The sequence below is a fragment of the Camelina sativa genome, chromosome 19, assembly GCF_030686135.1.
Source record: "Camelina sativa cultivar CO46 ecotype springtype chromosome 19, ASM3068613v1".
Taxonomy (NCBI): Eukaryota; Viridiplantae; Streptophyta; class Magnoliopsida; order Brassicales; family Brassicaceae; genus Camelina; species Camelina sativa.
The window spans coordinates 4,642,447-4,666,744 of NC_141898.1; the positions used below are offsets into that span (position 1 = coordinate 4,642,447).

The 24,298-nt window shown below is 37.4% G+C and overlaps 2 protein-coding genes, 2 long non-coding RNA genes and 4 pseudogenes across 9 annotated transcripts; 5 read left to right on the forward strand and 3 right to left on the reverse strand.

Moving 5' to 3' along the window:
* The first annotated feature begins 887 nt into the window (after positions 1-887).
* On the forward strand, positions 888-1,253 carry LOC104764804 (uncharacterized). The gene is made up of 2 exons (XR_015591180.1): positions 888-971; positions 1,063-1,253. It is a non-coding gene; the product is annotated as an uncharacterized LOC104764804 (long non-coding RNA).
* Positions 1,254-1,344: 91 nt separating this feature from the next.
* LOC104764803 (receptor-like protein 53 pseudogene) lies at positions 1,345-4,692 on the reverse strand (annotated as a pseudogene). Its single transcript, XR_015591176.1, has 2 exons — positions 1,953-4,692; positions 1,345-1,683 (listed from the first exon to the last, which is right to left on the reverse strand). The product of XR_015591176.1 is annotated as a receptor-like protein 53 pseudogene (transcript).
* A 294-nt stretch (positions 4,693-4,986) lies between these two features.
* LOC104764835 (uncharacterized) lies at positions 4,987-10,407 on the reverse strand. 2 transcript variants are annotated; one of them, XR_015591179.1, is made up of 8 exons: positions 10,189-10,407; positions 9,496-9,825; positions 5,871-6,641; positions 5,647-5,705; positions 5,524-5,560; positions 5,329-5,394; positions 5,180-5,244; positions 4,987-5,067 (listed from the first exon to the last, which is right to left on the reverse strand). It is a non-coding gene; the product is annotated as an uncharacterized LOC104764835 (long non-coding RNA). The 2 variants fall into 2 exon arrangements; XR_763788.3 differs by having other exon boundaries at positions 5,039-5,244.
* Positions 10,408-11,613: 1,206 nt separating this feature from the next.
* Positions 11,614-13,444, forward strand: LOC104764829 (dehydration-responsive element-binding protein 2B pseudogene; annotated as a pseudogene). Its single transcript, XR_015591178.1, has 2 exons — positions 11,614-11,756; positions 12,248-13,444. The product of XR_015591178.1 is annotated as a dehydration-responsive element-binding protein 2B pseudogene (transcript).
* Positions 13,445-13,661: 217 nt separating this feature from the next.
* Positions 13,662-14,614, forward strand: LOC104764834 (uncharacterized). The gene is made up of 3 exons (XM_019241145.2): positions 13,662-14,092; positions 14,192-14,269; positions 14,378-14,614. The coding sequence occupies exons 1-3, from the start codon at positions 13,886-13,888 to the stop codon at positions 14,429-14,431; spliced, it is 339 nt and encodes a 112-aa protein (XP_019096690.2). The 5' UTR covers positions 13,662-13,885; the 3' UTR covers positions 14,432-14,614.
* LOC147920166 (receptor-like protein 53 pseudogene) lies at positions 14,555-18,013 on the reverse strand (annotated as a pseudogene). Its single transcript, XR_015591175.1, has one exon. The product of XR_015591175.1 is annotated as a receptor-like protein 53 pseudogene (transcript).
* Positions 18,014-21,152: 3,139 nt separating this feature from the next.
* LOC147920167 (uncharacterized) lies at positions 21,153-21,512 on the forward strand. Its single transcript, XM_087503146.1, has one exon. It carries the CDS (start codon positions 21,153-21,155, stop codon positions 21,510-21,512), a length of 360 nt encoding a protein of 119 aa, XP_087359272.1.
* Positions 21,513-22,136: 624 nt separating this feature from the next.
* Positions 22,137-23,724, forward strand: LOC104764832 (uncharacterized; annotated as a pseudogene). The gene is made up of 4 exons (XR_015591177.1): positions 22,137-22,301; positions 22,396-23,228; positions 23,328-23,405; positions 23,497-23,724. The product of XR_015591177.1 is annotated as an uncharacterized LOC104764832 (transcript).
* The last annotated feature ends 574 nt before the right edge of the window (positions 23,725-24,298 follow it).

Consider the following 24,298-nt stretch of genomic DNA (forward strand, 5'->3'; position numbering starts at 1 on the left):
CTTGTTATGAGAGAAGTCCATGTACGCAAGGAACGAGAGGTTCCCTAGCTCTTGTGGAATTTCTCCTGAAAGCTTGTTTTGGGAAACATCCAACGACTCGAGAACTGTCAGGTTCCCCATAGATGAAGGGATGCGGCCAGTGAATGCATTGTTTGCCAAGTTAAGCACACGAAGCTCTTTCAATAGACCCACATCTTCTCTTGTACAGATAGGTGAGGCAGGAGCAACACGTGTTGATAAGTGGAGCAATCTGTTCAAACCTTCAGATGAACTTTCATCTCAAACATGTAAAGGTGTTGAATCTTCGACATCTGCTTCTCAAGTTCCGTCTTTCCGCCAAGACAGTGGAGGTTTCAGAAATGCTTTAAAGGAAGTTGAAGATGTCAACGTGAATCCTTATCATCATCAACAACATCTCCATCCAACACAAAAGGGAACCTCTACTACAGCAAACAATAGAATAGGATCTAGCATTAGCAAGGAAGATCCTGCTGAGGATACATATTCAGTCATCAATTGGGATGCAGCATCTTCCTTTCAAGTCCATCTAGATGGACTGAACAAGATTTTGGAGGACCCTAAGGATAAGGATGGTCTCCAGAGCTTCGTGGGTAACATGGGAGCAGCTTCGTCATCGATGGTGCCTTGAGAAGATTTCCTGGGACTTTGAGGAAAGAAGTATAGCTAAATCTCCCTGTGGATCCTCCTATGTTTCCGCCACTACAGGAGATGTGGTTGATGACATTGGACGTATGGATCATTTCAAGATGGAAACGGGATCCCCCACCTTTGGGGATATATTGACTGAGGTAAGTGTAGGTCAACCATAAAAAACGAACAGTTTTGCTTATGACCGCTAATGAAACTACTATGAATATGCTTTTCTATGCTAGATATTGTCGGAAGTAAAGGAGTTGAAGCATACTCAGATGAAACAAGCTGGGAGGATGATTACTTTGGAGATGGAGCTGGTAAAAATACTTTGCAAAACTCACAAATTGATACTTCTATTACACTTGCTTCTAGTACAAACTCTCTTATCTTTTGTTTGGGTTCTTGAAGCTTGAATCAAGAAGGGAGATACTTCGGCTAAAAGGGAGCAATGGAAGTTTTTAAGCACATGCATGGTAAGCTCAAATTAAGAATAAACTCTTGGAGTATGTAATGCTTCTCTAGCTACTTCTTGTCTTTTGAACATATGTGAAGGAAAAAAAGGAATATGGAAATGATTTGACTCCCGAGTTTGAAAGTTACTCTAAAGGAACACACTTTCTTCTTTTATTGATAATCCTTGACTTGGTATGCTTCAGTTTCAGTATATCTTGCTGAAAAATAGGTATATGATAGTTTTTTACTCACTTCCATTGCTCTTCGACATAAAAAGGTTTGATTTTAACTATTACATGAAACTTACATTGACATTTAAACTAAAAGCTTTAAAACATTCCAAAGATCGTACATGTTCTTCTGGTTCACTTATTCACAAGCAAAATGCGCTAAGAAATTTATTAACTAGACACTTGAGAACAAGAGATCTTTGCTAGTTTTGGTGAGGCACCTGAAGTTTCCATCCTTGTTGAATAATGGAGAAGCAATGAGAGCTCTTAAACGTTATCAAACCATAAATGCATATAGTATGAGCTTTCTCTCTCACGCCTCATTCTTGCTGTTTTCTTGGACACCCTGAAAGCACCAAAGGATTGTGTATGTAAGAAAGCAACCAGATAAAACTTCCTTGTGGAGTTTAGAGGGATCTTTACATTCTTAAAATTCAGCAGTTCATCACTGAAATAGAACTTCTGATTCTGTCTGGGTGTAGTATACGGAAATGAAAGATCAAAGAGATATTGGAAACAAAATTCGGTATCAATTACGGACGTTAAACAATTATCCACCTAATTAACTGCTCTAATGTTTGCTAAAAACATTCGTTAAAAAGTTAGGAACATTACCTCTCTCTAGTGAGTTGTAGTGCTTCTCCGTCTACGATTGTTTCGGCCGAAAGGGTTCGTGAACCACTTTGGTTTGTGAGAAACCAATATGTATCCAATCGTAAATCCAAAGGAAATACCAGGTATGAATCCTATCGCAGCTGCTATCCAACTAATCACCTCTTCGTCTGCTTCCTCTGATTCCGGTGTTTCATACTGCTGATGTGATGCTGGCGTGTGAGCATCTCTACAAACTTCATCAAAAGAAGGGCCGAAAAGTCCCAGGTTTCCCTCGAAAGAAGAGCAATTCTGCGTCTGAAACTGAGTGCCCCCTGGAACTAGACCTGAAAGCTGGTTATGAGAGAAGTTCATGTACGCAAGGAATGAGAGGTCCCCTAGCTCTTGTGGAATTTCTCCTGAAAGCTTGTTTTGGGAAACGTCCAAAGACTCGAGAGCTGTGAGGTTCCCCAATGATGAAGGGATGCGGCCAGTGAATGCATTGTTTGACAAGTTGAGCACACAAAGCTCTTTCATTAGACCAATGGACTTTGGAATCTCTCCTGCAAATTTGTTTCCAGAAAAGTCGATTGCTGTTAAGATTTTTAAGATAAGTACCAGTTCCATCTCTACACCTTTATTCACCAAAACCAATGAATCATGGTAATAGCCTAATCCATCTCCTTCTCCCATGTACTTTTGGGAAGACTGATCGTCGTCGGTCCCAAGTGATGATATAGCAGTCCACTTCGAAAAGTACTCTGATGGCAAAGTTCCAGCGAAGTGATTATGTGATATGTCGATGATTCGCAACTGAGGGAACGAGGCTTGATGTATTGGTCCATGGAACGCATTGGAGCGAAGGACAAGAACTTGTAGCTTTTGTAGAGAACCCAACCAGAAGGGAAACGTGTCGTTGATTCTGTTGCTTTCCACGTTCAAAACTTCAAGAGTAGATAAACGGATCAAAGATCTAGGAAGCTTTCCCACAAGTTGGTTATGACCGACGTCAAGCGACCTTAGACTTTCAAATATATCCTCTGGAAGACCTCCACTAAGATTATTCTGCCGAAGGTTTAAAACTGAAAGACTACTCTTGAAATTTCCCAAACAAGGAGGGATTGAACCGTTAAAGTTGTTTTCAGATAAATCGAGAGTGTATAGAGAACGCAACTCACATATGAAAGAAGGAATATTTCCGGTGAAGTTGTTGTTGGAGCCAAGCAAGTAACTCACAGATTGTTTCTTCTTTGATTTTTCGAAACCAATGAAAGTGTTGTTGGAAAGATTCACGTACGTCAAATTTGGTAGAGTCCATAACCAGGCAGGGACTTGACCTTCGATTTTGTTGTTGGAGATGTCTAGACTCCTCATTCCATGTAAGGTTCTTAGGAGCTCTGCTGGAAACTCGGTGATACCGCAGCCTGATAAGCTCAAAGAATATATCTCCTGTGTAAGGGGATTTGAAACAAAACTCTTGTTTGTTGTTGAAACATGGTTGCCTGAGAGATCTAAATAAGAGAGGCTTTTGGAATATGATAAGATATCATTCAAGTCAATTATAGTGGTGGTGTTCAAATAGGATATGTCAAGATATTCGAGTGACTTGAGATGCGAGAAGATACAAAAGTCAACTGGGCGGCCTTGGGTGTCGAAAGGAGAAAGGTCAAGTCTCGAAAGGTTGACAAATTTGGAAATGGATCTCGGGATTGGCCCTTTGAAGTTGTTGTTGCCAATGTCTAACTCTTGTAGGTTAGACGGTGAAGAAGATGTATTCCCAAACTCAAGAGTGCCGTTGAGTTGGTTATCATTCAAAATAATATATGTCAAAGAAGGAATGGTGAAGAGAGAAGAAGGGATAGCTCCACTGAGCATATTTTCACCAACATATATTCTGGTCAGGTGGTTTAGATTTCCAAAAGAAGATGGGATTTCACCAGAAAATTGATTAAAAGAAAGGTCGAGAGCGATGAGTTGAGTAAGGTTTCCAATCGAAGATGGAATCCGATCACTGAAATGATTATACCTGAGTGAGAGAAATGTGAGATTAGAAAGGTTTCCAATGGAATCTGGGATTTGACCACTGAAATTATTAAGCGAAAGTCGAAGAGAGGTGAGATGAAAAAGGTTTCCAATCGAAGATGGAATCCGACCACTGAAATTATTTCGCCAAAGGATGAGATAGGTGAGTTGAGGAAGGTTTCCAATCGAAGAAGGGATTGGACCATTAAAAGCATTAATTGCAAGGTCAAGAGTGGTTAGAAAAGGAAGGTTTTGAAGACTGCTATTGGAATGTAACCGTCCATGGAGAAAGCTGCAGCGAAGGTTTAGCTCGACCACATCTCCGGACTTGGCATTGCACTTGATACCCTTCCAACTACAGCAGTCGCTGTTATTCCCCCATGACTTCGTCTTCCGATAAGATTCAATGCTTAAATCCATACAAGAAGGATTAAGCTTCCCAATATGAAACTCGTTTTTGAAAGCGAGAAGTGCATCCCTTTGTTCGGGACGACACAAAAAATACTGCCTAGTAGTAGGAGGAGCCGCAAGCACGTCTTGGAAATAACAAACGAAAAAGAAAATAAAAGAAAGAGTAATATTAGGAATGATACTCGTCGAGTTCCCGAAGCCTTTCATTTTAATTTTCTTGATTTTTTTTTGAAAAAAGAGAATGAAGAAAACAAGGAAATTGTGAGATGGTAAATAATTAACATGGTTTCGTGCTCTCTTTTATAGACATAATCATAATACACTGTACTCCACTAAGATAATAAATCCAACACAGCTTGACTGACTCAGTATATAACTAGTCTTTCTACCAAGTGTTCTTTACGTTGAAACGCAAAGACTTTAAAAAGTCTTTAGAGCATCTTTATTGGTAGGTTTGTATTTTTGGGTTCTTACATTTTTTAATATTAAAAAGTGTACTTCTATGAAATAAGAATCTATTGTTTGTTAATTAAAATTGTACTTATAAGAGTGAGGTTCTTAGTTTTGAAAAAAAAAAAATTAGAGAATTAGTTATCAAGTCTCTGAATTAAAACATCAACACGAATGAGAAAAACCAGAAAATATACATAAACCCTAATAAATTCCCAAAGTCGGAATTACATAATTCATAGTTCAAACCATTGATCTGCACATACAGAATTAAGAAGAAGAAGCATCGTTAGTTAAATTTGTAAGAGCCAAATTGAAAACCCTCGAAAGGAATCATCATCCGTAGTGATAATGGGAAGAAAGTGAACCATTCTCTCGGTCTTCCCTTAAGCAATATTGAGTATCCTTCATCATTCTTCAAACCATCTCCGATCTGCACATAAAAAAATTAGGAGAAACCATCTTTAGTTATCAAGTCTGAATTTAAACATTAACATCAATAAGAAATTCATAACACTTCTTTTGTTAATGAAATAGAAGACGTCTATGTGTGATCCAGCTTGGTTAGCCCTTGCCATTCTTCCTGCAAAAGAGAAAAAGAGAAGAAGACAAAAGATGATTTGCTGGTAGATCAATAAAACATATTACAGAACGCATTGGCTGGGGGATAAACATGAAAGAAATAGAACAAACAAAAAAAGAGAAAACTTACATGTCAACGATATAGGATTTGTCCATATCTCTCTTCTCTGCTCAGTGAATCAGAAGAACCAACGTTAGTATTTAAGATAAGAGATCAAAACTTAAATCCAAAGGGTGAAAAGAAACTGCATGCCTGCTTAGACGATGTCTCTCTCTGTGAAGATGTCTTTGTGTGAGCTGACGGGTTTGTTCCTGCAAGAGAGAAGAAAATAGATCAGTTGCTGTTTAGTAGAGTAAACAAAACAGAGTCAATAAGCAAATTTCTAACAATAAGGAGAAACAAAAGGAAAATATCTCAGTCTACTCTTAGACTTAAAAAGGATTTGTTGAAGCGAGAGTCTTCTTCTTCGTCTTCACCTTCAAAGTTCAAACCATGGCAGACCCGCACAACATATAATAATAAGAAACCAGTCTTCAGAGAGCTGTAGTTTTTTTAAGAGGACCATCTGGCCATGAATGGTAACAAGGTCTCTGCGAATACCCATCCTTTTCCTACTGTTCTTCTCCTTAACTAGCTCGATTATTTCTTTGAGCTCCTATTTGCAAAATAAAGAACATACTCAATTCAATTAGATGATGAGGATGCTATTTTGAGGTTTTAAAAAATTTTAAGATTATATTTTGTATTTTTTGAAAATAAGAACTTGTGAAAGAGTTATTAAAATTTTGCTCCTCCAATGGTGAAGTTCTTATTGGGGTTTTTACTTTTTAAATTTTTTGCTCCTCACAAGTCTACTATGGTCTCTCTGACCAAACTGATCACAAGAAACAATATAAAAGAGAGGTTGAGAGTTCAAATATTGTTTCGCCGCTGATCAAATTCCGACCAAGGGACAAAATTATGGAAAAAGGGACAAAATTCTCCACAGTAAACTTCTGCTTCGCCGCTTGCTGAGCAATGCTGTCGTCCTTGGGGTTCTCCTCATGACGTTACTGAAGCTGATCAAATTTCGACTAGTTTTGCAGGTAATGGCTAAAAATGCTCTGAGTGCTTCCATAGCTGCAGGCTCGCCATATGTTAAGTAAGGATCGCCTGTTCTCTCTAATCTTGCAGCAATGGTTTAAGAGATCAAGAACTGCAACCATCTCTTCTTGGTTATGGTTAGATTTGAAGTCATCTCGTAAACTCTGCAAAGTGCAAAATGATCAATATAAATTTAATCTGCGATCTTAAGTCTTAATCAACTTCGTTCAAATACATTAAATTTATCTTAAAAAGCCACTTTGGTAATGATACGATTGGTGTATCAACACAATCGGTTTTAAAGAAGATTAGTTGAATGAGCTGACTTGGCTAAGGAGGGCAGAGACTCTTTCTCATTTAGAAGTGTTGCCGTTGAAATTTTTCTCTTTAAATACAAGCTATGTGTGTGTGGGGAGGGTGATGCTTATTGTTGTTGAATGTAGCGATGTGCTAAGTGAGAGAGTCATGTGCTCTCTGATGGTTAGTGTGAGAGTGATGTGCTCTCGTCTCTGATATTCGTTAGGTGAAGAGCTTGTGATGTGCTTGCCTTCGTCTATGGTGTGTTAGTGTTTGGGTTACCAATAAAGAGTTAGTTACAGAGGTTACGATATCTTAAATCTATCATTGGTGCGGTGAAACTGTGATCGGAGCTTCAACGCGATGAAGACGGTGGAATCTGTGATCTATGACGATGATGGTTGTATGGATACGCCTATGTTCACCGGAACAGATCTGTCGCTGTGGATCCCAAAAGTGGAGAGGCTTTTCAATCGTGGTTGTTTCTCAGATGATGCGAAACTTGATCTAGTCTTCTTGTTTTTAGACGGAGTTGCATTGACATGGTTTATGCGAGAGATGAATAAAGAGAAAATCATGGATTGGAGTGTCTTTAAGCAGAGATTGTTGGCTCGATTTTCTCCGGTGAAGCATTGTTCTCCATCTGAGGTGTTTTTGCACAAGGATTCGATGCGAGAGATTGATCAAACAAACATGGAGGTTGATGGTGTTGCACAACCTAAGGTATCGAATTCAGAATTGGAACCTAGCCTTAAATTTTGCAATGAACCATTGACTGTTTTGGGGGAATGGCCAACTGAAACTGTGTGGAGAAATCGGGAATATCCACAATCTGGTTTTGAATGTGTTAAGAACAAGAAAAATGCACATAAGGTGTTTGATGGATTGTTCCCTATAAGCCATAGACTTCAGAAAAAGAAGAAGCTGAGTTTGTCTCCTAAGACATGGAAATTTAAGTTCAAAAACATGGTTATGTCGACCAAGGGATCACAAATGGATCATAACATTGGTTTAGTGAGGAAGAAGAAAAGATTTCAGAATCTGAAACTGAACAAGCAAGCTCACATGTCAAGGGTGATGTCTAGAATGAGGATGTTGCATGATCCAAGAGGTATGAAGCAGCTTCTGCATGGGGATAAGAAGCTCATGTTCTTGTGTCAAGTGGAATCAGGGGAAGCGACAACACTCCCACTCAAGGAAGCAAAAATAGATGCAGGCCCTGGGATGCAAGCTGTGTCTGAGTTGATTTTTCAAGGATTCAAGGTCTTGCCAGCGTATCCAAAGGAGTATGGGAAGCTGCGGTTACAAACTAGACTAGTAATGGATATTCTAGAGTATGCAGTTAGCTTAACAAGGGTTCCTGCAGTCAACACAACTTTTCAAGACTGAGATGCAACACTCATGACATAGTTTATCCATGGTAATGCACAGTTTCAAGTGTATCACAAGTGGTGAAGTAAAGCACTTTTACTTGGGCGCTTGATTTGCATTCAGTTTGTTCATAAGACAAAGCCTGCAACTTCTCCAATTTCCAGAATTCACAAAGACAGTGTGAATTTTCATATTGGTGATTCATGGCCTGATTGTGATGTTGCTGTTTTGATTGCTCAGGGAGTGCTATGTTTTCAAGCTATAAATGGAAAACCAATGGCTGCAGTTATAGTACAGTCTCTTTCACGACTTACTGAGTTGCAAATTGCTGTTAGAGCGTTTCAGTTTCCTCATTTCAAGCTTGAGGACAAGCTAGCTCTCAGTGGGGGAAGTAATGGGGAGGCTACCACAGGTTTGGAGAATGAGATTTTGATGTTTTATCATAGTTTTACAGTGTGCTTTTGGACAAGACCGAGACTGGACTATGGGGCAGAAATGAGAATAGAGGTTCACAATTATTTAGAGGGAGATTTATTTCCACTACTTGAGAACAAGCTGAGAATTGAGAGCATAGTTCTTGAGGAAATCTCTTCAAAGGGGAATATACTAGCCGTGGATCATCTATTGTGGGCAGTAACAACTATTTCAGTGAGTAACACAAAAAGAAATATGCTGCAAATTCATCTACAACAAATACAGAAGAAGAGAAAGTGTAAAAAGACTTGGAGGTTCAATTACAAACCAGAAACACAATAAAAGAAGTGGCCAAACAAGCAGCACCACAAATGAGTTTCAGAAGCTGCTAGTTTCTTTCTTTTACCAAGCTTGAGGACAAGCTTGATTTCAAAGGGGGAAGTATTGATACGATTGGTGTATCAACACAATCGGTTTTAAAGAAGATTAGTTGAATGAGCTGACTTGGCTAAGGAGGGCAGAGACTCTTTCTCATTTAGAAGTGTTGCCGTTGAAATTCTTCTCTTTAAATACAAGCTATGTGTGCGTGGGGAGGGTGATGCTTATTGTTGTTGAATGTAGCGATGTGCTAAGTGAGAGAGTCATGTGCTCTCTAATGGTTAGTGTGAGAGTGATGTGCTTTCGTCTCTGATATTCGTTAGGTGAAGAGCTTGTGATGTGCTTGCCTTCGTCTATAGTGTGTTAGTGTTTGGGTTAGCAATAAAGAGTTAGTTACAGAGGTTACGATATCTTAAATCTATCAGGTAATATAAGTATTCCTCTTCACGATGTATCTAAAAGTGCACTAAAACACTAAAGACAGACCAATGTAAGTATACAGAGCAGTGACAGAGAGTGGGCGGATCCCAGTTTCGTTTATAGTTTTACGAAGCTTACCTTGATCATATCAAGTAAAATTTCCAGACCACCATATTCCCGAACTGCACCTGCTATTGCAAACTCAATCTCTGGATCTTGTGATTCTTCTCTATCTTCTTCCAATTCCTTGATCATAGGCTCCATAGCTTCACCATCTAGCCCCTGCCAATATTTGTCAGAGCTTTTAGTAAAAACACGAAATAACTAGTTGGTGATTGGAGGGAAATCCCTGTTAGGAGCTGCATTTGAAGCTAAAAGTGTGGAGTTGGTCAGTGAAGTAGTAGACTGATTTGATTTCTTCCAAACCAGCTCATAAACCATCTCCAATTGCAGTTTCTCCAAATTAACCTCAACAAAAACAGAAATACATAGATTAAATTAGCAAAAACTTATCATATTCAAGAGACTACTTATTGATTGAAGCAAATAGCAGAGATACAAATAAGAAAACCAGAACAAGCCGTAGAGCTGTATGAAGACAAGACCGATGAAAAAAGACAATATATGCCTAAACTCATCTTCAATCATGGCTAATTTCATTAACACTAAGTTCAATCATGCCTACGAACACATAAATAAACTGATTTCGAAGAGCCCTAATTTCCGAAATCAAAGAACCCTAATCTCTAAACCTTAACTAAACACTAATTCATACAAACAGAAATAGAAACGTACCATGACAAAGACAATTGTATAATAATAGAGACTCACCGTTTTCCATGAATCGACTCGCCGATTAGCTGCACCACAGTCGACGTTGACACTCGGCCACGGTGGAGATGATGATAAAACTTCCGATCACCTCATATAACCATCCATCTCCTCTGATTGTCGTTCTGGTCGATCTAGCCTTGCAAAGATATTATCGAGAAAGAGAGAAAGAAGAAGAAAAATGAGTCGATATAATTTTTTTTTAAGTATTAAAACAACATCGAACAAGAAGCTGACACGTATCAATAAGAGGCACTTCTTAATTTCTTATTGATCCAATTAGAACTGCCTATTATTATTATCTGTGTTTTTGATTTATTTTTGGCCCAAATTAAAGATAAGAGGCCTGCTAAATCCCCTCGTTGGAGAAGCTCTAAGAGGCAATTCTTACTAAAATTCACAATTTTGATTTAATTTTAAATAACTTAAACCTAAGAATTTGGGGCTAAGAGATCCCGTTAAAGATGCTCTTTACGTTTGAATATTCAAGTTCCGCACATTCTTAATTACGTACAGTAGGGGAAACTTCAAAAATTGTTGAGATGTCAAGATTTTCCATCCAACATGGATGTATCAATTTTGTGCAAAAAAAAAAATATCCGAAAAGGCTAAGGCCCAATAGTATAGAGGAATAAAAATAAAATACAGGCCCATTTGACCATAAGCCACCGAACTCATAGAAATCAAATATCCGAGATAAAGAAGAGCGAGCCCAAATAATGATAAACTCTGGTTGTGAATTGTGATTACTTTGTGTATTTGGATATATAATTCAGTTTTTAATATATTGATAAAATAAGAAAAGAAATAATATTCTCAATACTTATACTTAAAAAATATAAAAATATGTATTTGTATTCTTTTTTTTTGTTAAAATTATGAATAATAGATTGTTAAATTTTCTTTTTCTCAAAATATTAGATTTTGTTCAAATATAGAATATAATCTTTAAAATGAGACTTTTGTCTTAATAATTAAGTTTTTATTAATTTTTAAATATAAATTACTTAAAATATTTATATTATTATTCTGTAACCTAAATTTGATTTAAATTCAACTAAAATATTGCACCTTGAGTAACCTTTTGTTATTTTCCAAACTTTTTCTTTTTTTCAATGTATTATTATTGAGTTAAATCTGTTTCTTTATGTCTTTTCTCAGTAGGATTCAATTGCTTACCCGTATTAAGAGCGTGTTTTTAAGTGGTGACGATTTCAACACGTGTCCTCACCTGGTTTATGATCTGATCCAGAGCTCGAGTATTAATAAGTGCCATGTCACTTCTACTCTCATTAAAATATCTAAACAAAGTTATAAATTCCACTTCGACCCTAATATTTTTTTATTTCTGGTAAAAACTTAAAATCGTCACCAAAAAAGAGAGAGAGAGACGCTAGAAAGAACATACAAAGAAAGCGAAGAAAGCTTCCGAAGAAGATTTGATTTTTGATCGATTTCATATTAACAACGAACAACAAAGATCATCTGCGTGAGAAAGAAGAAGAGATTTTTGTATTTCCCCATTAAAGAAGAGACGCGACTCTAAATCCTGGAGTCATTCACGATAGGTATGTTTTCTGATTAATCTTTTCTGGGTTCGTCGATTTTTTCGCCGAATCAGTATTTGGGTTTGATGATTAGGGTTTTAGATGTTTTCGTGTTCACTGATTTGTGAAAAAAAAACTGAAAGTTTTCCACTTTTCTAGGTTTCGATGTTTTAAAGAAGATTGGGGATTTTTTTTTTTTCCAATTTTAGGGTATTTTTATTTTAGAAGATTTCTTTAATTTTTGAGAGTGGCTTTTTACAATCGTTAGCTTGCTCCCGAAGATTCGGCAAAAACAAAATTGGGAAATTTCAGTTCCGATTTTTTCCTTTTCTATTAAATAAAGTAAAACTCGGTGAGCAAGTAAATACACCCTTGGTGCCCAAGTTGTTTCTGTGCCTCTCTCTATATAACTATAAATTCTCTGTTTGACTCCATAAATTTTCTGTTTTTGTGGAATTGTGAGAAAGAGACTGAGTCGAAACTTTTTTTTATTTATTTAACCTATCTTGTAGATTCTGTGATTGCGACTAAGAGGACGATGGCTATATATGATCAAACCGGAACCAGTACACAGAAGAAAAGGAAATCAAGGGCTCGAGCAGATGGTTTAACAGTAGCTGATAGGTTAAAGAAGTGGAAAGAGTACAACGAGACTGTTGAAGCTTCGATTATTATACAAGGAGAGAAACCCAGACGCAAGGTTCCTGCCAAAGGGTCTAAGAAAGGTTGTATGAAAGGTAAAGGAGGACCTGAGAATCCTCACTGTAGTTTTAGAGGTGTTAGACAAAGGATTTGGGGTAAATGGGTTGCAGAGATTCGGGAACCTAATAGAGGGAATAGGCTTTGGCTTGGTACTTTTCCTACTGCTGAAGAAGCTGCTTCCGCTTATGATGAAGCTGCTAGGGTTATGTACGGTTCGTTGGTTCGTCTTAACTTCCCGCAGTGTGTTGGGTCTGAGTTTACTAGTACGTCGAGTCAGTCTGAGGTGTGTACCTTTGAGGATAAGGCGGTTCTTTGTAGTGATATTTGTGTGAAGCAGGAAGATACAGATTGTGAAAGTAAACAATATAGTCAGATATTAGATTTTCGGGAAGAGTCTGGTGAAACCAGGATGAACAATTGTGCGGTTGGACATCAAAATATGGACACCGTGCTGAATTACGATTTGCTGAAAGAGTTTGAACAGCAGTATTGGGGCGAAGCTATGAAGGAAGAGGTGAGACCAAAGCAGGAAGAAGAGGAGAAAGCAAAGCAGGAAGAAGAAGAGATGCAGCAATGTCTATAGCTACAGCAGGAACAGCAACTGCAACTGCAACCTGATTTGCTTACTGTTGGAGATTATGGTTGGCCTTGGCCGAGTGATCAGGAGCTTTGGGATCCTAATGAGTTGTTTGATATTGATGAACTCCTTGGAGACATAAATGAAGACATGTTACCTAGTCCTGGTCAGAGCGAGGACCAAAACCACATAAATTCTGGTAGTTATGATATGCATCCGCTTCATCTGGAGCCACACGATGGTCACGAGTTCGATGGTTTGAGTTCCCTGGATCTTTGAGAGTTCTGAGGCAATGGTCTACAAGACTACACCATAATCTTTGGATTGATCATAGCAGAAACAAGAGATAAGTATTAATGAGCTGATTTATTGGGGCAAATAGTTTGAACAGCAGTATTGGAGCAAATTTATTCAACCTTTGAACCTTGAACTTTTTTGTAAATGATGCTTGTTTGTGAACAGATAAGTGGCGTAGGAGCAACACGTGTTAATAAGTGGAGCAATCTGTTCAAATCTTCAGATGAACTTTCATCTCAAGCATGTAAAGGTGTTGAATCTAGGACATCTGCTTCTCAAGTTCCGTCTTTCCGCCAAGACAGTGGAGGTTTCAGAAATGCTTCAAAGGAAGGTGAAGATGTCAAAGTGAATCCTTATCATCACTAACAAAATTATCCATCCAACACAAAAGGGAACCTCTACTATAGCTAACAATAGAATAGGATGTAGCATTAGCAAGGAAGATCCTGCTGAGGATACATATTCAGTCATCGGTTGGGATGCAGCATCTTCCTTTCAAGTCCATCTAGATGGACTGAACAAGATTTTGGAGGACCCTAAGGATAAGGATGGTCTCCAGAGCTTTGTGGGTAACATGGGAGCAGCTTCGTCATCGATGGTGCATAATTCTTGGGAGGATGAGAAGATTTCCGGGGACTTTGAGGAAAGAAGCATAGCTAAATCTCCTTGTGGATCCTCCTATGTTTCCGCCACTACAGGAGATGTGGTTGATGACATCGGACGTATGGATCATTTCAAGATGGAAACGGGATCCCCCACCTTCGTGGATATATTGACTGAGGTAAGTTTAGGTCATCCATTGTTCCCTGAACCATAAAAAACGAACAGTTTTGCTTATGACCGCTAATGAAACTACTATGAATATGCTTTTCTATGCTAGATATTATCGGAAGTGAAGGAGTTGAAGCATACTCAGATGAAACAAGCTGAGAGGATGAGTACTTTGGAGATGGAGCTGGTAAAAATACTTCGCAAAATTCACAAATTGATACTTTTTTTTTTTGCATTTATGAACTTCAAGTACAAATTCTCTTATTTTTTTTTTGTTTTGTTTGGGTTCTTGCAGCTTGAATCAAGAAGGGAGATACTTCGGCTAAAAGGGAGCAATGGAAGTTTTTAAGCACATGCATGGTAAGCTCAAATTAAGAATAAACCCTTGGAGTTTGTAATGCTTCTCTAGCTACTTCTCGTCTTTTGAACATATGTGAAGAAGAAAAAAAGGAATATGGAAATGATTTGACTTGGTATGCTTCAGTTTCAGTATGTCTTACTGAAAAATAGGTATATGATAGTTTTTTACTCATTTCCATTGCTCTTCGACATAAAAAGGTTTGATTTTAACTATTACATGAAACTTACATAAGCTTTAAATCTTTTCAAAGCTTGTACATGTTCTTCTGGTTCACTTATTCACAAGCAAAATGCGTTAAGAAATTTATTAACTAGACACTTGAGAAAGAGATCGATCTTTGCTAGTTTTGGTGAGGCACCTGAAGTTTCCATCCTTGTTGAATAATGGAGAAGCAATGAGAGCTCTTAAACGTTATCAAACCATAAATGCAGATAGTATGAGCTTTCTCTCTCACGCCTCATTCTTGTTGTTTTCTTGGACACCATGAACACCAAAGGATTGTGTCCTGTAAGAAAGCAACCACATAAAACTTCCATGTGAAGTCCAAACATAGAGGGATCTTTACATTCTTAAAATTCAGTCACTGCAATAGAACTTCTGACTCTGTCTGGGTGTAGTATACGGAAATGAAAGATCAAAGAGATATTCGAAACAAAATTCGGTATCAATTACGGACATATTTTTAAAAATTTATCTACCTAATTAATTATTCTAATGTTACCTATCTCTAGTGAGTTGTGGTGCTTCTGCTGCCTTTACGATTGTTTCGGCCAAAAGGGTTCAAGAACCACTCTGGTTTGTGGGAAACCAATATGTATCCAAACGTCAAACCAGATACAATACCAGGTACGAATCCTATTGCAGCTGCTATCCAACTAATCATCTCTTCTTCCTCTGATTTCGGCGAGTAAAGTTAGGAACATTACCTCTCTCTAGTGAGTTGTGGTGCTTCTGCTGCCTTTACGATTGTTTCGGCCAAAAGGGTTCATGAACCACTCTGGTTTGTGGGAAACCAATATGTATCCAAACGTCAAACCAGATACAATACCAGTTACCAATCCTATTGCAGCTGCTATCCAACTAATCACCTCTTCTTCGTCTGATCCCGTCGTTTCATATTGTTGATGTGATGCTGGTGGTGTGTGAATATCTCTGCAAACTTTTTCAAGAGAAGAGCCAACAAGTCCCGGATTATCTCCAAAGGAAGAGCAAGGCTGCGTTTGAAACTGATTTCCCCCTGGAACTAGACCTGAAAACTGGTTATGAGAGAAGTTCATGTACGCAAGGAATGAGAGGTCCCCTAGCTCTTGTGGAATTTCTCCTGAAAGCTTGTTTTGTGAAACGTCCAAAGACTCAAGAGCTATCAAGTTCCCCATAGAGGAAGGGATGCGGCCAGTGAAAGCATTGTTGGACAAGTTAAGCTCACGAAGCTCTTTCAATAGACCGATGGACTTTGGTATCTCTCCTTCAAATTTGTTTCCAGAAAAGTCGATTGCTGTTAAGACTTTTAAGATACGTACTAGCTCCATCTCTACCAATGAATCATAGTAATAGCTGTCCACTTAACAAAGTACTCTGATGACAAATTTCCATCAAAGTGATTATGCGATATGTCAATGATTCGCAACTGAGGGAACGAGGCTTGATGTATTGGTCCATGGAATGCATTGGAGCGAAGGACAAGAACTTGTAGCTGTTGTAAAGAAGCCAACCATAAGGGAAACGTGTCGTTGATTCTGTTGCCTACAACGTTCAAAACTTCAAGAGTTGAGAAACCATTCAGAGATCTTGGAAGCTTTCCCACAAGTTGGTTATGACCGACATCAAGCAACCTTAGACTTTCAAATATATCCTCTGGAATACCTCCACTAAGATTATTCTGCCGAAGGTTTAGATTTGAAAGAGTACTATTGAGATTTCCCATACAACGAGGGATTGAACCGTTTAAGTTATTTTTAGATAAATCGAGAGTGCTTAGAGAACGCAATGCACATATGAAAGAAGGAATCTTGCCCGTGAAGTTGTTGTTGGAGCCAAGCAAGTGAACTATAGACGATTTCCAGACAGAGGATAATCCTTGTTTCTTCTTTGATCTTTTGAAACCGATGAAAGTGTTTGTGGAAATATTCACGAAGTGCAACTTTGGTAGAGTCCATAACCAGGTAGGAACTTGACCTTCGATTTTGTTGTTGGAGATGTCTAGAGACTCAATTCGATGTAGGGTTCTTAGGAGCTCTGGAAACTCGGTGATACCGCAGCCTGATAAGCTCAAATAATCTATCTCATCTGAAAGGGGATTTGAAACCGAGTTTGTTGTTGAAACATGGTTGCCTGAGAGATCTAATTGAGAGAGGCTTCTGGAATATGATAAGATATCATACAAGTCAATCGTAGTGGTGGTGTTCAAATAGGAAAGGAACAGAAGTTGGAGAGACTTGAGATGCGAGAAGATACTAAAGTCAACTGGGCGGCCTTGGGTGTCGAAATGAAAAAGGTCAAGATCCGAAAGGTTGACTAATTTTGAAATGGATCTCGGGATTGGCCCTTTGAAGTTGTTGTTGCCAATGACTAACCATTTTAGGTTAGACAGTGAAGATGTATTTCCAAAATCAAGAGTACCGTTGAGTTGGTTATCACGGAAATAAATTCCAGTCAAAGAAGGAATGGTGAAGAGCGAAGAAGGGATAGTTCCAGTGAAAGCATTGTCAATTGCATCAATATTTATCAAGTTTGATAGTGAAGTGATATTAGGAGGAAGCGCGCCAATGAACTGATTGTTGTAGATATCTAACTGTAACAAACATGTCAAGTTCAATAGTACATTGGGAAAATTTCCACTGAGCATATTGCTACCAACAAATAAGTAGGTCAGCTGGTTTAGATTGCCAAAAGAAGATGGAATTTCACCTAAGAGATTGTTTTTCTCAAGGTTGAGAGTGGTGAGATGAGTAAGGTTTCCAATCGAAGATGGAATTTGACCAGAGAATTGATTATTATTAAGCCATAGCTCGGTGAGTTGATGGAGGTTTCGAGTTGAAGATGGAATCTGATCACTAAACTGATTACCATTAAGGTAGAGATAGAGGAGATGAAAAAGGTTTCCAATAGAAGATGGAATCCGACCACTGAAATAATTTTCAGAAAGCCCGAGATTGATAAGATTAGAAATGTTTCCAATGGAATACGGGATTTGGCCACTAAGATCGTTAAATGAAAGGTCAAGAGTAGTTAGAAAAGGAAGGTTTTGAAGACTGCTATTGGCATGAAACCGGCCATGGAGAAAGTTGCAGCGAAGGTCTAGCCCAACCACTTCTCTGGACTTTGGCATTGCACTTGATACCCTTCCAACTACAACAGTCGCTGTTATTCCCCCATGACTCTGTCTTCCCATGAGATTCAATGCCAAAATCCATACAAGAAGGATTAGGCTCCCCAATCTCAAACTCGTTTTTGAAAGCGAGAAGTGCATCCCTCGGGACGACACATAAAATGTCTAGTAGGAGGAGCCGCAAACACGTCTTCAAAATGATAAATGAACAAGAAAATAAAAGAATTCAACAAGCCTTTCATTTACTTTTCTTGGATTAAAAAATAATGAAGAAGACTGGAAATTGTGAGATGGTAAATAACATGGTTTCATACGCATATCTCTTTTATATACATAATAATCATAATACATTCTGGCCCTGTTCGAATAACTGTCATCATTAATCACAGCGACTGTTTTTCTTCCTGGAGAAGGAGAAGAGTTCAATCGCTAAAAATTCCAGCGATGGGTTTTTGGAACCAGTGATGATAAAAGTGATCGCTGGCGACAGCTTTTCTTTTCTCTCACCTCCATTTTTCACTCCCCTGCCTTACATATTTGTGTCGCTGGTCGCTAATATAGCGATAAGAAAAATAACAGGGCCTCTATTTCCACAAAGATAATAAATCCAACACAGCTTGACTGACTCACTATTACTAGTCTTTCTACCAAGTGTTCTTCACGTTAAAATGCAAAGACTTAAAAGAGTCTTTACATTTGAATAATCAAATTCCACGCATTTTGTCCTACTTTTAATAACGTACAGGAAACTTCACAAGACAAGTTGTTTTATACCAACCAAAAGCAAAAATATCAATGAGATTCAGAAACCTTTGCTAGTTTGTGTGCTACACTAGTCCTACTAGTGATCATGATCGACACTGATATTTTCACAAATTTCTCATAATATTACATGTTTCGCAAATATATACAAATATATTATCTTTATGAGACTTTTCTTTCAATAGTATAGATTATAATTTATATTTTTCTTGTTATAAATTATGCATAACAGATTGTTATATTTTTCCCCCAAAATATTAGATTTTGTTCAAATATAGAATAGAATCTTTAAAATGAGGCTTTTATCTCATTTATTAAGTTTCAATAAATTTTTAAATATATATATTTCTTAAAATATCTCTATTATTCTGTAATCTAAATTTGATTTAAATTCAGTTAAATTATTTCATCTCTTGAGTAACATCTTGTTATTTTTTCAAAATTTTGATTTTTGTCAATCTATTTATTGAATTAAAATGTTTCTTCATGTGTTTGTAACTTTGTATGCTTTGTTGTCAAACTATAAGGAGGATTTAATTGCTTTGCTTTTTTTTTTTTTTTTTGGTAAGAAGAGGGAAGTTCCCCTTATTTATTAAAAATGCAAAAACAATTACAAAATAACATGTCTAGAGGTTCCAAAACAATTGTTTTGAACCACGTGTCATGAACATTTTTTTTAAAATTTAATGTTAAATTATATTAAAAAAAAAACGTTTTACTAAGCTGTTGATAAAACCATTTCAAACAAAATCAACCTATGAAATCATAAGTTCAAGGCTAGTAAAATCTTGCTGCAAACCAGGTTTGAATGTTTATATCCTCGCCAGTTCTAAGAGTACTTAGAGCATCATTATCGGGGCCTATTAGCCCCAATTTTTTAGGTTTTATCTATTTAAAATTAAATAAAAACTAAGAATATTGTTAAGAATTGCCTCTTAAATAAGAGGTTAAAGACACCATAAGAGACGACGACGTGTTCGAATATTGTTGGGTGTTGTTTTAACACAAAAGTTTTTTTTTTTTTTTTTGTTGATTATCGTTCTCTTCCACTTCTCTCTCTTTCTCGAAGTAGAGACTGCAAAATCGATCCAGGGAGAGGATGAGTCCCGATAATTTTAAATAAATATGCTTATGGTCTCGCTGGAATCGATCTACCCCTTGGTGGAACTGGTCGCCCTGATATCCCCGGATGATGTAGAGATTTCTCTCAAAAATCGATTGCAAGCACAAGAATGATTCAATTTTGGGTGACCTCTGGCGGTTCAACCCCGTTAACTCATCATCTCCACCGACGGCAGATCTCAACGTGACTCTGGTGCATGATTCTATCTCTGTAAAAGATTCCTCTCTTTCTCTGCTTTTTTATCATCTCTCTCCCTTCGTTCTTATCAGATTGCATGTTTTTTGCTTCTTCCTCCTCCGCTTACCTGAATTGATGTAGCTTTAGGATTTTAGGTTAAGTTGGGAATCCCAAAACTTGATTCATGTGATTCAGAGCTAATTGAATCATTCCATAGGTTATCTTCTGGTTAGTCTCGAATCTTATAACAAAATTGCCCTAAGTTTTAGTTCTAGTGATGATTTATAATCAAATTGGATCTAGTTTGTGTGTGCTTCTCTTTAATCGCTCTGGTGAAAAGCTTATTTTGGTTGGTTGGATTATTTTCACATTCGACATCTTCTCATTGCTTTAGTTATTATGGTCTATGATCCTTGGTCATCCTCTTGTTCTTGTTCTGCTTGTTTGAAAAAATGATGGGTATTCGCAGAGACCTTGTTCAATTCATGGCGAGATGGTCTTCTTAAAAAACTACAGCTCTCTAAATTAGAAAGGTATCATATCTATCTCTCTTATTAGATTGTATTGTATGTTGAATACATCTTGGATATACATCATGGCGAGATGGTCTACTATAATTTTTTTTTTCTTCTCATTCAGATCACGTGGTTGAAATATAATGATGAAGCCGCCATTTAAAACAATAACTCCATCAACTCAGGTACTCAGCTCTGTCTATATGTCTAAAATTGATTGAAGTAAGCTTGAATTTCGTGTGTATTAGTTGTGTGGACTTATAGTGAGTATAATTGTTTAACAGATGCATCTCTCGCACTTGTGTTTAAGTATTACGAATTGCTTTTTGATATCAATTAGGTAAGACTTGAGTCTTGGATTGATTGCTTTGTGTTTGGTGGTTGTGATAAATGGTTGAATATTAGTTGTGTGGACTTATTGTAAATTGCTTAGTGTGTGTTTGAGTTCAATGTTTGGTTGTGTTAGATTAGGTAAATGTCTACATCATACTTATTGTGCATTACTAATAACAACACCCACCAACATGTTTTATTGTCATTGATTGCTAATAACAACACAACCCAAAACGTTTTCAAACTAAGTTAAACCTCACCTTATATAGTAAACCATTCCTCCTTAAAAGTAAACACATCTCTTTCATTCTCCTTCAAAGTAAACCATTCCTCCTTCAACAATCTTTCATTTGGCTTACTATCTCACTGATGGTATTTATCCAAAATGGGCTACTTTTATTCAATATATTAAACTCCCACAAGATCCAAAGGCATCCTTCTTTGCTACATGTCAAGAAGCTGTCCGTAAAGATGTCGATCGAGCGTGCTTTTGGAGTCTTGCAAGCTCGCTTCGCCATAGACAAAAATCTGGCTCTTGTCCATGATAAGGAAACAATTGGAAAGATTATGAGAGCGTGTATCATACTTCACAATATGATAGTAGAGGACGAACGAGATGGGTACAACCAGTTAAATCCAGCAGAATTCGAACAAGTAGAAGCAAACATAACTTCACATGTGGACTCAGATATACATTCAAATGTCAGCAATATGATGACCATGCTGAGCAAGCGGAAGGAAGTTTGTAATCAAATAAAACATCAACAATTGAAGGATGATTTGGTTGAGCATATGTGGCAAAAATTTGGCACAAATCAAAATTACAACTAAACTTTGTCCCCATTTGTGATTTCTGCTTCTATTTTTATATGTTTTTATGTTTTGCATGTTTAAAAGTTTATGAATGCAATATAAAATCTTCATAGTTTAAACATTTAAAAATTATATATTTTTTTTTAACCTAAGAACCTCACTTTTAAGAGTTTACCATTGGAGAAATACAAATTTAATTAACAAACAAAAGTTCTTAACTTATAAAAGTGCACTTTTTATTACTAAAAAATGTAAGAACCCAAAAATCAGAACCTACCTATAAAGATGCTCTTAGCCGATTGCGGACATTTTGCCCATCTGCATGAGAAAGAAGAGTTTTTTTTTGCCCATTAAAGAAACGATTCAACTATAAATTCTGGAGTCATTCACGATAGGTATGTTTTCTGATTAATCTTTTCTGGGTTCGTCGATTTTTTCGCTGAATTAGTCTCGAAGAGGTCTCTGGGTTTGATGATTTTAGTGTTTTAGATGTTTTCATGTTCACTGATTTGTGAAAAAAAACTGAAATTTTCCACTCCTCTAGCTCTAGGTTTCGATGTTTTAATAGAAGATTGGGGATTTTTTTTTCCAATTTTAGGTTATTTTTTTTTATTTTAGAAGATTTCTTTAATTTGTGAACAGGTTTACCAGTCCCTCTCACATGGCTTATATCAAGAACATTGATCCTGGTTTGACGCTGTTCCTGTTCACGGCATCTTTGAAGCTGCTAGTGAACGAAAAGTACTTAACATTGATCCCAAAGCTTGGTCTCCAAATGGGACTGATCCAAGTCCATATCCTGCTCAGGTACCTTTACTTACTACAGAACGCTTCCTTTAACTGTTTTACCCAAACGTCTTCTAAATTGAAATGTATCTCGTTCTGCAAATTTTTGTCACAGGTAAAGGTCCGAGTCCGAGTGTGGTGTGAGCCCTTGCCTGAAGAAAAGTTCAGCCCAGTAATTTCGGAGAACTACAAGGATGAAAAGATGTTTTGGTTTGAACTAGACCGAGGTCAGACAAACAAGCTGCTCCGTTTGTTTTCACCATCATCATCTGTAAGGGCAATATCGACATCCAAAGATGCTGTACCACCACTCAGAAAGCCAATTCCCGCATCTTCTCTTGCACAGATAGGTGAGGCAGGAGCAACACACGTTGATAAGTGGAGCAATCTGTTCAAACCTTCAGATGAACTTTCATCTCAAGCATGTAAAGGTGTTGAATCTTCGACATCTGCTTCTCAAGTTCCGTCTTTCCGCCAAGACAGTGGACGTTTCAGAAATGCTTCAAAGGAAGTTGAAGATGTCAACGTGAATCCTTATCATCATCAACAACATCTCCATCCAACACAAAAGGGAACCTCTACTACAGCTAACAACAATAGAATAGGATCTAGCATTAGCAAGGAAGATCCTGCTGAGGATACATGCTCAGTCATCGATTGGGATGCAGCATCTTCCTTTCAAGTCCATCTAGATGGACTGAACAAAATTTTGGAGGACCCTAAGGATAAGGATGGACTCCAGAGCTTTGTGGGTAACATGGGAGCAGCTTCGTCATCGATGGTGCCTAATTCTTGGGAGGATGAGAAGATTTCCTGGGACTGAGGAAAGAAGTATAGCTAAATCTCCTTGTGGATGCCAATACAGGAGATGCGGTTGATGACATCGGACGTATGGATCATTTCAAGATGGAAACGGGATCCCCCACCTTCGTGGATATATTGACTGAGGTAAGTTTAGGTCATCCATTGTTCCCTGAACCGTAAAAAACGAACAGTTTTGCTTATGACCGCTAATGAAACTACTATGAATATGCTTTTCTATGGTAGATATTATCGGAAGTAAAGGAGTTGAAGCATACTCAGATGAAACAAGCTGAGAGGATGATTACTTTGGAGATGGAGCTGGTAAAAATACTTTGAAAAACTCACAAATTGATACTTCTATTACACTTGCTTCAAGTACAAAATCTCTTATCTTTTGTTTGGGTTCTTGCAGCTTGAATCAAGAAGGGAGATACTTCGGCTAAAAGGGAGCAAAGGAAGTTTTTAAGCACATGCATGGTAAGCTCAAATTACGAATAAACTCTTGGAGTTTGTAATGCTTCTCTAGCTACTTTGTGTCTTTTGAACATATGTGAAGAAGAAAAAAAGGAATATGGAAATGATTTGACTCCCGAGTTTGAGAGTTACTCTAAAGGAATACTCTTTCCTCTTTTGTTCTTAATCCTTGACGTATAGTATGCTTCAGATTTAGTATGGATTGCAGAAAAACCGGTAGATGGTTGGTTTTTTTTTTTTTTTTTTTTAGCTCACTTCCATTGTTCTTGTTAAAACGTTTGATTTTAACTATCACATGAAACTTAAATAGACATTTAAACTAAAAGCTTTAAAACATTCCAAAGATCGTACATGTATGTTCTTCTGGTTCACTTATTCACAAGCAAAATGCGCTAAGAAATTTATTAACTAGACAGACACTTGAGAAAGAGAGATCTTTGCTAGGTTTGGTGAGGCACCTGAAGTTTGAATAATGGAGAATCATTGAGAACTCTTAAACGTTTCAAACCGTAAATGCAGATAGAAATGATCTTCATTTCTCTCTCATGCCTCATTCTTGTTGTTATCATGGACACCCTGAAAGCACCAAAGGATTGTGTATTTGTGTATGAAAGATAGCAACCAGATAAAGCTTCCATGTTAAGTCCAAACATAGAGAGATCTTTACATTCTGAAAATTCAGCAGTCTAATTTTATCCACCTAATTAATTGTTCTAATGTTTGCTAAAAAAACATTCGTT